This window comes from Giraffa tippelskirchi, chromosome 5 (assembly GCF_054371585.1).
Source record: "Giraffa tippelskirchi isolate mGirTip1 chromosome 5, T2T-mGirTip1v1.2.pri, whole genome shotgun sequence".
In the NCBI taxonomy this organism is placed as follows: Eukaryota; Metazoa; Chordata; class Mammalia; order Artiodactyla; family Giraffidae; genus Giraffa; species Giraffa tippelskirchi.
The window spans coordinates 2,243,319-2,257,540 of NC_137279.1; the positions used below are offsets into that span (position 1 = coordinate 2,243,319).

Here is a 14,222-nt window from a genome sequence, read left to right on the forward strand (position 1 = left end):
GCAAGAAAGGGCTTAGGGCCTTCAAACACTAGCGTGGAGGACTACAGGCAAGATTTCCCACAGACCAATAATTACAGATGCCTGGGAGTCTTTTCTTTTTCCCCCTTTACGTTTAGGGTTAGTTGAAGGTGTTCTTGCTGTAACGTTAACGTTTGTGACTCGGCATTTCTTGTTTTTAAAAATGAAAATTAGCTTTGTGTACTTATTCTGTTTATAAAAAGAAGATAGACTCATTATTTTGAAAATCTGTAACCCTTAACTTCTTAACTAATGATGGTATGATTTTAAGTTTCGGTTTTGTCTTTTGGAATGAAGATCTAAAGTTTTCTGTAGTACCTGCAATGAATGAGACAGACTGTGGTGTGGCTTCAAACTCCACAGACAGTTGAAAGCATTTACTAAGTTTGGATCAATGATGACTCCATATGGTTAACTTGTTTTAAGTGGTTCAACTTTTAGTTTATTATTTCTCATTTAAAAGTATCAGAAAATATTAGGGATGAAATGAATATATTGTACATTTTGTTTTCTGGCTGTTTTAGGCTGGTGGAATGACATCCAAAAACAAAGGCTATAAGAATATTTGAAATACTCATTTGCCTCTTTAACTTCAAGAAAGATAAATGTGTGATATATACGTGGACTTACGTGCTTTTAATAAACACAACTGGAAAAGCAGTGACTTATAATAGTAAATACATCAATGGCATTGAATTACATGTATTAGTGTCATAGCAGGATAATAAATAGGTGATAAATAGAGCAACTCCTACTTACCAACAGGTGTGAGTCCGTGCTTTACAGATTCTTGTAAATCCCCAATATCCGAATTAGAAGACATTCTTAATGAAATTATAGGCAGTCCTTTGGTTTAGAGCAGATATCATTGAATATAAGAAGGAAGTGCAGCTTGTCAAATTTTGTAGCCTTGGGAAGGACACATCAGACTACAATAACCCTGAGTGAAAGTTAAGAAAAAGCCAGGAAAAAAAAAACTCCAAGAATCCAGAAAGTTACAAGCAAGTCTTTCCCTGAACTCTGTACTTTTTCCAGCATTAGTGATCTGCTGTAAACCTTGTATCCAGTTTCGTGATGGTTTCTAATCAGAGGAATGGAAACTTTTGATAGGCTTGGACGAATCACGTGACTCCAGGCAGGTTGATAAGAGGACCCTGTTATAAAGTGACAGCAAAAGAGATAAGAACTCTTGGCAGATAATGGCACAGAAATGATTAACTCAGAAGTGGAGAGTTGGTGTGCAGCGCAGAGAGTAGAAGGTTGTAAAACTGAGGGGTCAGAAGATCACACTTAGTGGAGAAAACTGCAAACCAGCTTAAACCCACTAACTAAACTTAGGCTTGTGACATACCCCCTGGATGTCATCACCTCTTTGCATAGAGGAGGACAGATGTAGCTCTTCTGACCTCTGTAAATATATTTTAGATGATAACATGGGCAGACATTCATTCTCCAAGTGATGTCCGGGGATGTGATTGACACTGCGAAGCCCTGCAGGCAGCCTTGCTGAGCTTACGCTCATTCATCTCTTCCTGTTTTGTCAACCAGCTTTTTTTTTTTTTTTATCGTGCCTGTTCATTAGCTGAGGAGTTAACCTTAGCTTGCTTGTAGATTGGTCAGTTGATTAAAAGGGCAGACTATTTCTTTGCCCCCCAAAAGTAACACTTTATACTTTGAGGTTAATGCTGGCAAATACATTTCCCATAATTTAAAAATTATCATTCTTTCCTTGAATCCATGGGAAAAAAAGGGTTACTCCTCACATGAAAGAGATAATATTCAAATGACCAAGGTTAGTTTCAGGCTCTTGTGGAATATCTCTATCGTTTTCCAAAGTAATAAAATCTGGATTCTTAGAACAATGTGTGTCTTTTCCTATGTTGTGAAACAGTTAGTTGTTTTCTTGTATGTTTTGATTTTGCTAATGGAGCAATTTTTTTTCCCCCTAAAATGCATTTGGAAAACCCAGAATGTTTATGTACAGCATTTTCCCCATCAAAATTATATTTTTTGGATTAAATTTGACTGCATATAATAGAAAAACCAGGAAGACAGTGGTTTAAATAAGACATTTATTTTTCTCCTATAAAAGAAATTCAGAGGTAGGGATGGTACAGTGCCCCTATGAAGTTAGACAGGAGCTCAGTCCTTCCATTTCTGTGTCCTCTGTCTCTTGTCCTCATGTTCCAAAACAGCTGCTAGAGGTCAGCCATCACTACCAGGAAGCAGTATGGATGAAGGGAGAAAACATGTATTCCTTTTTCAGTACATTTCCTGAAAGTACTGTGTAAACACTTTGCTTATATTTCACTGGGCAGAAATTTGACACGTACGCTCACTTAGCTGCTTTCCTGATAGCTCAGTTGGTGAAGAGTCCACCTGCAATGCAGGAGACCTGGGTTCTATCCCTGGGTTGGGAAGATCCCCTGGAGAAGGGAAAGGCTACCCAGTCCAGTATTCTGGCCTGGAGAATTCCATGGACTATTTCATGGGGTCCGCAAAGAGTCTGACACGACTGAGTGACTCTCACTTTCACTTTTTCTTTCACACTTAGCTGCAAGGGAGGCTGGAAGTGAAGTATTTAGCTGGACAAGTAAATATATACTTCAAGCCACGAAGGATTGGGTGATTATAATTATCCACGTCAGTTCTTTGTTGCTATTTCTTTAAGCAATCAGACAATAATGTGGTGCAGTACCAGAAATGTACCTGTGTAAATGTTAAAGGATATATGACCCTGCGAAGCAGCTATTCTCTTAAAAATTATTAGGACGCCAAAAGGTTTTTGCTTATGTAAATTATATCTGTTCATGTTTATTGCATTTGGAATTAAAACTGAGAAAGTAAAAATTATTAGCTATAAGTATATTAATTTATTGTTATCAAGGTGTATTATGATAACACATTGAAAATTGCAAAGAGCTATTTTCCAAAGCAAAAGAATCTTTAAAAAGTGCATTTTCAGAGGTCTTTTTAATGTCTAGCTTAATAGAAAGCCACCTTCTCACATCCACTTCTGCATTCAGTCTGTAGTAATATATTGTGTTTTTTTAAATTTCAATCTTCACCAATTAAAAAAAATTATTTGTTTCCTGTGTACTGGCTGCACTGGGTCTTCGTTTTCTCCGGCTGCGCTGAGTGGGGGCCGCGCTGAGTGGAGGCCGTGCTTCTCTGCGGTGTAAGGGCTTCTCCTGCTGGGCAGCGCGGGCTCTAGGTGTGCAGACTTGAGTAGTTGTGGCAGCTGGGTTTAGTTGCCCTGAGGCATGTAGGGTCTTCTCGGACCAGGGATTGAACCTGTGTCGCCTGCATTGGCAGATGGATTCTTAATCACTGGACCTCCAGGGAAGTCCCAGAAGTCTTTATTTATTTATTTTTTTTAAATTATTTACTTGTTAAACTTTTGGCTGTGCTGGGTCTTCGTTGCTGTCTGGGCTTTTTCTCCAGTTGCAGTGTGCGGGCTTCTCGTTGCAGTGTGGCGTCTCTTGTTGCAGAGTCTGGGCTCTAGGCGAGCGGGCTTTGGGAGCTGTGATGCGTGGGCGCATGGTTGTGGCTCTGGAGCTTGCGTTCAGTAGCTGTGACATACGCTTAGTTGCTCGCAGTATGTGGGATCTTCCCAGACCAGGTATCAAACTGGTGTCCCTTGTGTAACAAGGTGGGTTCTTAACCGCTAGACCACCAGGGAAGCCCTCCAATACACATTTTGATGTCATTAAAAACCACTATAGACTGTGTGACTTGGGGTCTTGGGTGAGAGACCCATCTTCCATAAATTGAGTTTTGGAAGATACATGCAAGTTTCTTTTCTGTGTTTTGTTCTTGACGCCCATTCTTCATCACAGGGACTGCCTGACACCCTGTGGAAGACCTCCCATGATCCGTAATTTAACAGAGTCACGTCATTCTTTGCTCTGGCCTTCTTTTGTGTATATGGCTATTTAATAAAACGTGGAACAATAAAGAGATTGGATTCCATGCTTTGTTATATACCTCTGATTAGACAGACTTATTTACAAAATATACAAAAAAATATTGAAAGATGGTAGTATTACTGGGTTCCTAATAACTCCCACTAGAACCTTTAAAAAATACAATTTGCTATTTGCCTGTCTTATTCACGTTCCTGTAGAACTTACTGGCATGCTGAGGAAATGTCGCATTAATGAGTTACTTTGGTCTTTTGAAGCTTATCTAGGAGGCTAATTGACTAGAAATAGACACTCAGAACTTTGTGAGAAATGAACATATTTTTGTGAAAGAAGGCTGGAATAACATTCACATGTGATACAAATAACAGGTGCACGGAACTCAGCCCGAGATGGTTAATGAACAATTTACGTTCCAACCAGGCTGGGGGAAAAGCGGAAGAGGAATTACAACCTCAATTTTTAGTAGTTATTTTTCCCAATCAAGACACAGTCTAACCATTTTCTTTGGGCAGATGTGGGCATTTAATCACCCTCACTATCCCACCAAACTCTTCAGATCCCACCACAGAGCAGACCTACCGTGACTCACATGTACAAGGATCCTTGTTTATACTGATAAACATTATTTGCTAACTGATTTCAGAAAGGATTTGTAAATGATTGACAGATAACTGATGACTCCTGGACATCTTTGCCAAAATCCAGAAAGCATTCAGTAATGCCATCTGAACCCATATTGCATGATGATGTTGAAGTTGGGTTAATGAATCACAGTTGCTGTAAACTTTCTGAATATACTCTTCCAAGACATTATGACATATCCATTAGGAACTGATAGTCTTGTAAAATCGGCTTTCTGGTCAGCACTGTGCATGAGCGCATACCAGAAAGCCCTGTGGGTATGTTTAATTTGGATTTACTAAGAACAAGCACCCTAAGTGACTCATCACCCAGAGGGACTGGTTGTACCAGTTATTGGGGAGTCTGTGTGCTCAGCCACTCAGTCGTGTCCAATTCTTTGCGACCCTGTGGACTGTAGTCCGCCAGGCTCCTCTGTCCGTGGGATTCTCCAAGCAAGAATCCTGGAGCGGGTTGCTGTTTCCTTCTCCAGGGGATCTTCCTGACCCAGGGATCAAGCCCATATCTCTTGCATCTCCTGCCATTGGCAGGCAGATATTTTACCACTGTCACACATACCGCACACACACATACACATACCCCATTGCTCACTGGGGTATTTTTGCTGGTACCCTTCACTAACAAAGCCACCTGTCACTAATTTCATTTAAGAACCGGGCTAGCACTGGCACGTAAAAAAAAATCAGCTTCTTTAACAACCTGCAAGCCCCTAATCATATAAGATGATGGGGTGGCGGATCTGGAGAAGTAATGGCTGTGTAAAGATTTCTTTTCATTCTTTTTAATAACTGTGAGAAATGGGGCACCTGGCAGGAAAGATAAGTTACTTTTACACAGTACTATTATGGCCAGGTAAATATTACTCACTTTTTATAGCACTAATAATTAAACAGAGCCTTAGTCAATGTTCAGCAATTGAAATCTTTCCGACTTGATTCTTTAGGCTTGTGTTGAGTTCCCCATGTTTATCACAATCTGTGATCTGTGTCTGATGACTTATGGTTCATATCTTTATTTAGAGTAAATGAAATAAACCCAGTGCCATTTTGTTTCCGTTTAAGCCTTTTTAAAACATTTAGGCAAATAACTAAATTACCTAAACTATTTTAAAAAGAGGGATATGTAGAACATCCAAAATGATTTCTCTAGAAATTACATAGTAATTATTTTCTAAAAGGTATGGAGCCACAAATAGATCTCAGGTCCTTCATGGACCTGAAGGTTGTATGTTACCTGACATCATCTGGTAGACTACATGAGTGAAATGATCTTTCAAGTAATAAGTGTTCCTCTAGAATGAAATATTCACATGGCTAAGTCTTCCATGGGGCCATACAACTCAATCTTGATTGTGTTGAAGTTATTCTAATACACACTGTTTTATTGTTATTTTTTTGCCCTCTCAATCCTTTGTGAAAGAAGAGAGCATTTAATCAAAAATGGTAAATGAGGAAGGATTTTAAAATATTGATGGCAATCCACTCAATGTTTTTGCCTGAAAAAATTCCCACAGACAGAGAAGCCTGAGGGACTACAGTCCCTGGGGTTGCAAAGAGTCAGACATGATTTAGCAACTGAACATGCATGCACAAACACACACACACGTAAGCAATACTTAAATGGTTTCTGAACACACAGCAATCTGTGATTAGTCAAGACATCAATCATCAGTCTACTGATAGTAATAAAATAAGGGCATAGAAAAGATAAAAGAAAGAAAAGATAAAACCAAAAAAGAAAGGATTAATTGAAGATATTGGGTTGGCCAGAAGGTTTGTTCTGGTTTTTCTGTAAGGTTCATGGAAAAACCCAAATGAACTTTTTGGTCAACCCAATACTTAGAAAGGTTGTCTTATACTGTATGAAATAGAGAAAAACAAACGTGAGTTTCAAAGAGCGAGGCATGCTTTCTACCTGCTATTTCTATTTCCATGAATCTAACAAGTTATATCCTCAAGAATTATTTATTTAGATATTAATGTATTTTTAGATCTTTCCAGTTCTTTTGTATTTCCCAGATAGCCACAAACCATCTTTATCTTTAGCTAATAATTAAGAGAAAAGAGAGCTGATTTTTCAGGTAAATAAAAAATTTGGAATTATTGTGAGATTTCAATTATTCATTCTCTTTTTCACTACCTTCTATTACCACCCAACAAAATTCCACAAACTTAATTGTGCTGTGCTTAAATTCAGTGTCTTTTTTGGGCCATTATTGTGATCTTGAAGCTTTATTCCAATTAATTATATTAATATTAGAATATATGTGAGATTTAGGATAGTTGTAAGTAGGTGTGTGATTCTTTTGCTACTTTTTCAGCTTCTCTTTCCTTTCATGTCTTCGTGTATCATTTCTCCGTTTGTTGAGCACATGCTGTGAGCCAGGCACTCTGCGAAGTGCTTTACATGCGTGCTATCATTTAATCCTAAAACTAATTATTATGAATTAAATGGTTTATGTGCCTGGTACACAGCAGTCATTCCATAAATATCCACTAACACTGTTAGTACTGATCACTAGAAGACTTAAGCTAGGGAAATGCACAGAAATTTAAACATAGAATTGGTAATGCATAATGTCCTTAAATAATATAAATATATATAAATATCAATAAAATCATAAATGCCGATCCAATTCATCATGTCTCAAATGGAACTCATCATCTTTCATTTCAAATGCCAAATGTTTTGGATGAAGGACGCTGCCAAATTGCTAAATCAGAAATTTGAGCATCACTCTAAAAATTTCCTCCTGATTAACTTGCTGTGTGCATTCAGTTGCCCAGCTCAGTCCCTCCTGTTCCCTTAGCATCCCTCAGTGGCATCCCGTCCTCTGGTCCTGCTGTTGCCTTGGTTTCCAATATCCAGACCAGACAGCTCACTGGCCTTGAGCCAGAGGGACTCGAGGTCTGGTCCGGGCACATCACTGGTCACCAGTGTGACCCTTGGTGAGGTCTGTGCTCCCGTTCCCACTATTTTCTCAGGGTGGGTGCAGCATGAACCACAGCTCCTGCGACGGTGGGACGGTTGGGTGAGAACACACAGCAGGTCCAGCCCCGCGGCCGGCGCATCATTCCCCCCTCTGACTCCTCTGTCCTCTCCTGATGGTTCTCTGCCTTTGCCCTGGCTTCCTCCAGGCCTTTGCCCACACTCCTGCTTAACACACTTTTTTTTTAAGTGATTAATTATTCTGCTGCTTTAAATTCTTCAGTGGTTTGCCCTACTCTTTAGAATAAAATATTCATACTGTTTACTACACAAGACCCTTTAGGATCCGACTTTTTTTTAAATTTATTTATTTTTAATTGAAGGATAATTGCTTTATGATATTGTGTTGGTTTCTGCCATACATCAACATGAATCAGCTACGGGTGTACATATGTCCCTGACTTTTTTTCTTAACTTCTCTGATCTATGTTCTCCCCTACCTTCTCTTTCATTCTATACTCTGGCTGTAAAGAACTACTTGTAGTTCCTCAAAACGTCCTAACGTTCATGCCTCTGTCTGTACACTCGCTTCTTCATCTGTTTATTTATCCATCCATCCGTTTGCTCCATCAGCTAAACTGTGCCGGAGGCTGTAACTGGTGCTGGGGATGAAGAGTGGACCCTGTGAAGTTCAGTCTGGTGGAAGAGAGGAAGGAGGAGAGCTGTTATCAGGGTTTAGGATGCCGGGGGTACCAGGCATCCCTAATGCATCTTTTGAGGGATGAGAGGCAGCATTCTGGAAGCGGGACTGGAGCGTCCTTGAGGGCACTGCAGAATGGGCCAAGTAACAGGGGGTTCCTCAGGGGCTGTGGAGGGCTCGGGGTCCTGACCCCATTCCACCCGAACAGAGGCTGGCCTGTGGTTAGCGTCTGTCCTGGGAGCATGGACATATGCAAGCAGAGAGACCAACCACCGATTGGGGGATAGCTGAATAAATTATAGAATCTCCACTTCATTGGCTATAATGCGGCCATTAAAGAAAAGCTATGCAGAGCCTTCTCAGGAAAGCTTGGAGGGGTCTCGTGAAGGTTTATAGTAGACGAGCAAAGCCAGGTCATTGCATGACTGGGAGAACCAAGCCAGAGAGAAGAAAAAGTAGGGGCGTATGATCACATTTATGCATTCAAGTAAAAAAATCTATGTACATGTAGATATGTGTACAGATAAAGAGATTAAGACAATTTAGAAAATGCCAAGCATGAAGGGAGTCACCTGCAATCCTGGCATCCTGAGGCCTTTTGTTGTTATTGTTCAGTCGTGTCCCACTCTTTGCGGCCCCATGGTCTGTAGCACGCCAGGCTTCCCTGTTCTTCACCATCTCCCGGAGTTTTGCTCAATCTCATGTCCATTGAGTTGGTGATGCTATCTCGTCCTCTGTCATCCCCTTCTCCTCCTGCCTTCAGTCTTTCCCAGCGTCAGGGTCTTTTCCTATGAGTTGGCTCTTTGTATCAGGTGGCCAGAGTATTGGAGCTTCAGCTTCAGCATCAGTCCTTCCAATGGATATTAAGGACTGATTTCCTTTAGGATTGACTGGTTTGATCTCCTTGCAGTCCAAGGGCCTCTCAAGAGTCTTCTCCAACACCACAATTTTAAAGCCTCAGTTCTTAAACACTCAGCCTTCTTTATGGTCCAACTCTCACACATATACATGACTACTGGAAAACCATAGCTTTGGCTAGACAGACCTTTGTCAGCAAAGTGATGTCTCTGCTTTTTAATACACTGTCTAGATTTGTCATAGCTTTCCTTCCAAGGATCTGATCTTACAGGTTTGAAATATTTTCTTCTAGCCTTTTTCCAGTATTTAAGTTCTGAAATACAGGCAAAATTGGTGTCATATATATTGTTTTATAGTCTGCCCTTTTAGACATTTACATTATATGATCAATATTTTTCCATCCCATATGTTTCTTTCTAAAACATAATTTTTAATTTCTGGTTGCCGTTCCTTTAGATGACTCCTCTGTAACTTACCGTTCTTCTATTGTTGGCCATTCAGAAATAAACACGCAGACATAGAAAACAGACTTATGATTAAGTCTGGGGGGAAAGGGTGGGGGAAAGATAAATTAGGAGTTTGGGATTAACATATGCACACTACTATATATAAAATAGGTAATCATCAAGGACCTACTGCATAGCACAGGGAAGTCTACGAAATACTTTGTGATAGTCTATAAGGAAAAGGAATCTGAAAACAAAGACTATATATTCTGAATCCCTCTGCTGTACACCTGGAACTAACAGAACATTGTAAATAACCTATACTTTCAAAAAAAAAAAGAGGGAAGTGGGGATTCCTGAAGCTGAATTATTTTCCCGGAGTCAGTCAGCTCGGGAACGGAGCTGTGCTTGGCCCATTTGTCCTGGAGTCTGGACGCTCATCGCTCTGCTCTCCCCCACCCTTTAAGGAGCTCGGAGCAGACCTGCTTGTCCAGTAAGGCCAAGCGTGTTCTGTCAGCCGCCGTGGTGAACTACACAGCCCGCCCGGCTCTCTGTCAATGGTCCGGCATCTGGTCGTTGACATTCTCACGGTGCTCCCTGGTGACCCGTGAAGAGACAGAGGCCTTTAGCAGGAAGCCAAATGAGGGAGGTCAGAATGTCCCCCGAGAGATGCCAGAGAGAGCCTGGTCCGCGTGGACCGAGCGGAAGGTACACTGTGGTCCTGCCCCTGGTCATCCGTAGCCGTGCGGCTTGGCCTGCCTGCACACGTGTCGTCCCATGGCTCATGAGTCATCAGTGAAAAGTCAAGAAAACTGAGGACAACGAGCAGACACAGGACAGGAGATGGTGTTTTCCTGTCCTCAGTGGTGGAAGGTAGCACAGTGTTGGTTCAAATGGCAGGGAGACATTAATAGCAGAACCAAAACCTATTTTATTTTTAGACAGGGATGTGAACCTGGGAACCTTCAACAGTTGAAAAACTAAAGGCCAAAACACTCAAGAATATATTTTTAAAAATCCCAAACATGTGAGCCTCGAGAAAGACATAGTTGAGATGCTGGAAATGAAAAGATCACTAAGAAAAGAGAGAGAGACTAGAGCTGAGGGCACCCAGTTTCTACTGCGGGTCAGCCTGTTTTGATGGGGTGCTGCAGCAGGTGGCCGAAGTGTTGGAGCTTCGGCTTCAACATCAGTCCTTCCAATGAGTATTCAGGACTGATTTCCTTTAGGATGGACATGTTTGATCTCCTTGCAGTCCAAGGGACTCTCAAGATTCTTCTCCACACCACAATTTGAAAGCATCAGTTCTTCAGCACTCAGCCTTCCTTATGGTCCAACTCTCACATCCGTACATGACTACTGGAAAAACCATAGCTTTGACTATGCAAACCTTTGTTGGCAAAGTGATGTCTCTGCTTTTTAATACACTAAGTTCATCATAGCTTTCCTTCTGAGGAGCAAGCATCTTTTAATTTTGTGGCTGCAGTCACTGTCTGAAGTGATTTTGGAGCCCAAGAAAATTAAATCTGTCACTATTTCCACTTTTCCCCCATCTGTTTGCCATGAAGTGATGGGACTGGATTCCATGATCTTAGTTTTTTGAATGCTGAGATTTAAGTCAGCCTTTTTGATTCCAGCTTGTGATTCATCTAGCCTGGCATTTCTCATGATGTACTCTGCATATAAGTAAAACAAGCAGGGTAACAATATATAGTCTTGACGGACTCCTTTCCCAGTTTGGAACCAGTCCATTGTTCCATGTCCGGTTCTTCACCTGCATACAGGTTTCACAGGAGGCAGGTAAGGTGTTCTGGTATTCCCATCTCTTTAAGAATTTTCCACACTTTGTTGTGATCCACACAGTCAAAGGCTTTAGCATAGTCAACGAGGCAGAAGTAGATATTTTTTTGGAATTCTCTTTTTTTGGAAATTTTCTATGATCCAGTCTGCTGCTGCTGCTGCTAAGTTGCTTCAGTCGTGTCCGACTCTGTGCGACCCCATAGACGGCAACCCACCAGGCTCCTCTGTCCCTGGGATTCTCCAGGCAAGAATACTGGAGTGGGGTGCCATTTCCTTTTCCGATGATCTAGTCAGATGTTGGCAATTTGATCTCTGGTTCCTCTGCCATTTCTTAATCCACCTCGAACATCTGGAAGTTCTCGGTTCATGTACTGCTGAAGCCTAGCTTGAAGGATTTTGAGCATTACCTTGCTAGCTTAGTCTGTTTTTTAATTTAGATGTAAATCAAATTAAGCAGCCTAAAAATGCAGCATACTTACTGTTGGGTGCCAGTTTGTATTCCTTTCTCAACATGGAAACTTTCTGCAGTGTTGATGTTTGCCTTCCAGTTGACCTGTGTAGGCATTCACAGTGCTGAAGCGGGTCTATGTGGCATCAGGTGTGGTATCAGGTCTGTGTGGGCGCTGTCTCCTCCTCCTTTTTCTCCCGTGTTCCATCTCTCTCCACTTTCTCGTCCGCTTGCTCACTCAGTCACAGAAAGTACCTCTCTCAATGACTCCCTTAAGTGTGAGAGCCATAACTGATCACTGGACAATATTTCTGAAAACCTAGAGCAATGACAGCCGTCCTGCATTTACATCTCACTCCCCTCCCCCTGGGTATTCTGTCCATGCCATGGTCATTATCTAGGCTGTCTGGCTGGACGCCCAGCCGCTACAGAACGTTCCAGCAATGGGGCTGACTTTGTTTCTAAGTTCCATCATCCATCCTTCAGTATTATCAAAGTCAGGTCAGTAGGCAGCCCTGAGAACTGACGAGGTCCTCCCAGAGCTGACCTGGGCTTTGTGGGGGACACCCAGACTCAGTATAACAGAGCAGCGGGGTCCTTACTCATGTTTGGTGTGTTATTAGATCACAATGTCTCCTGCATGTGGGGAAAGAGGGTGCTCATCTGGAGTGAGCAGAGGGGGTGCGTGCGTGTGTGCCCAGAGGCAGTGAAGTGCTGGAGGCCGATGGCATTGGTGTGTTGTGCTGGATGACCTTGGGCAAGCTCCTCCACGCCTTGACGCTTCAGTTTCTTCATCTGTAAAAGAAGGGTTGTGCCTACGCCCTAAGGTTGTTGTGAGAGTTAAATGAGCTAATTACATAAAAAAAACCGGGCACATAGTAACAATGGATATCGGTTATTACTTTGTCCCCATTGTTTGCAAACCACTCAGATCTTCCAGAGTAGATGTTTTTGACTAGAGCTATAAAATTATTGAGGAGGAGGCAATGGCACCCCACTCCAGTCCTCTTGCCTGGAAAAATCCCATGGATGGAGGAGCCTGGTGGGCTGCAGTCCATGGGGTCTCAAAGAGTCGGACACGACTGAACGACTTCACTTTCACTTTTCACTTTCATGCACTGGAGAAGGAAATGGCAACCCACTCCAGTGTTCTTGCCTGGAGAATCCCAGGGATGGGGGAGCCTGGTGGGCTGCCGTCTATGGCGTCTCACAGAGTCGGACAAGACTGAAGGGACTTAGCAGCAGCAGAAGAAAATTATCGACTACTGATTGGAATTGATTCTAACAATCACTTATTCATCTCAAACCTACATGTAAATTAATTACAAGAAAAACCCTTAATATCTTCTTGGGACAAATACTGGGAATTGTCACTGTGCTTGGTGAAAGCTGCTTTCTAGACCTTCTGATTTCAACGTCGATATGGCATCAGTGGAATATGGAAATCAGCCTGGTGAAGTGGGCCGTGTACACGGAGATTTTTTTTTTTCATTGTTGGGGAGGTGGGTGGTGTGTCACTGGTTTTGCTGACCTGGCCTCAGCTTGTGAGGACTTGGTGAAGTTGCAAAACACAGATGGCGTATTTGTGTTATATTTTCCATACAAAGTGTCTGTCCATTCATTATTTGACAAATGAAGGCATGGGAGGTTTGCTCAAGTTTCAAAACGAAAGGCAAAACACAGAAAATGGAGGGCCTTCGCTGGTGGTCCAGTATGTTAAGAATCCACCTTCCAAAGCAGCGGACATGGGCTCCATTCCTGGTCAGAGAACTAAGGTCTCACATACCGAGATGCAGTTAAGCCCTCCCAGTGCTACTCAGACCGACTCGGCCAGAAACAAACAAACAAACAGCAGGAAATGGAGAAATGCTTGCATGTGTGACATGAGTTAGGAATTAAATTTCTTTTTTTTTTTTTAAGAATGGGTTTCCAAACAATTTGATAGCAAATTAAGTATTTCTGGCTTTATCTTATTTGACATCAGTGAGTGAAGTGAAGTCGCTCAGTCGTGTCCGACTCTTTGCAACCCCATGGACTGTAGCTTACAAGGCTCCTCTGTCCATGGAATTTTCCAGGCAAGAGTACTGGAGTGGGTTGCCATTTCCTTCTCCAGGAGATCTTCCCGACCCAGGGATCGAACCCAGGTCTCCCGCATTGCAGGCAGACACTTACCGTCTGAGCCACCAGGGAAGCCCAAAGCATTATCTAAAGCTGGCCCAATTCAGAAATCTGCAATACTTAGTACTCTTTGTTAAGCCTCAGCTGGATTACTGTCATTGTTCTAGAAGGAGTTTGGACAGTTTTGACTGACTGCAAGGATCTGCCTCAGCCCTAAAATCACTAAGAGACACAAAAGACCGATTGTGTTGATAACGTTTGAAGTTTTCTGTGAGCTGCATTGTTAACTCCTCCTAAGTGATTTATCAGGTCATTTCAAATGTTAAAAAGATGGAGTTCAA

The 14,222-nt window shown here is 42.0% G+C and overlaps 1 protein-coding gene and 1 long non-coding RNA gene across 5 annotated transcripts in view; one reads left to right on the forward strand and one right to left on the reverse strand.

Moving 5' to 3' along the window:
• NR5A2 (nuclear receptor subfamily 5 group A member 2) overlaps positions 1-1,076 on the reverse strand; it is a 127,068-nt gene extending 125,992 nt beyond the window's left edge. The window contains exon 1 of one of the 4 annotated variants that reach the window (XM_081492003.1): positions 778-1,076. In XM_081492003.1, coding sequence (XP_081348129.1) covers positions 778-841 — 64 coding nt within the window. In that variant the 5' untranslated portion in view covers positions 842-1,076. The remainder of the gene's footprint in view (positions 1-777) is intronic. The other 3 variants (XM_081492004.1, XM_081492010.1, XM_081492000.1) reach the window with 3 other exon arrangements.
• Positions 1-14,222, forward strand: part of LOC145506728 (uncharacterized) — a 49,203-nt gene that overhangs the window by 450 nt on the left and 34,531 nt on the right. The gene's annotated exons all lie outside the window — the stretch shown is intronic.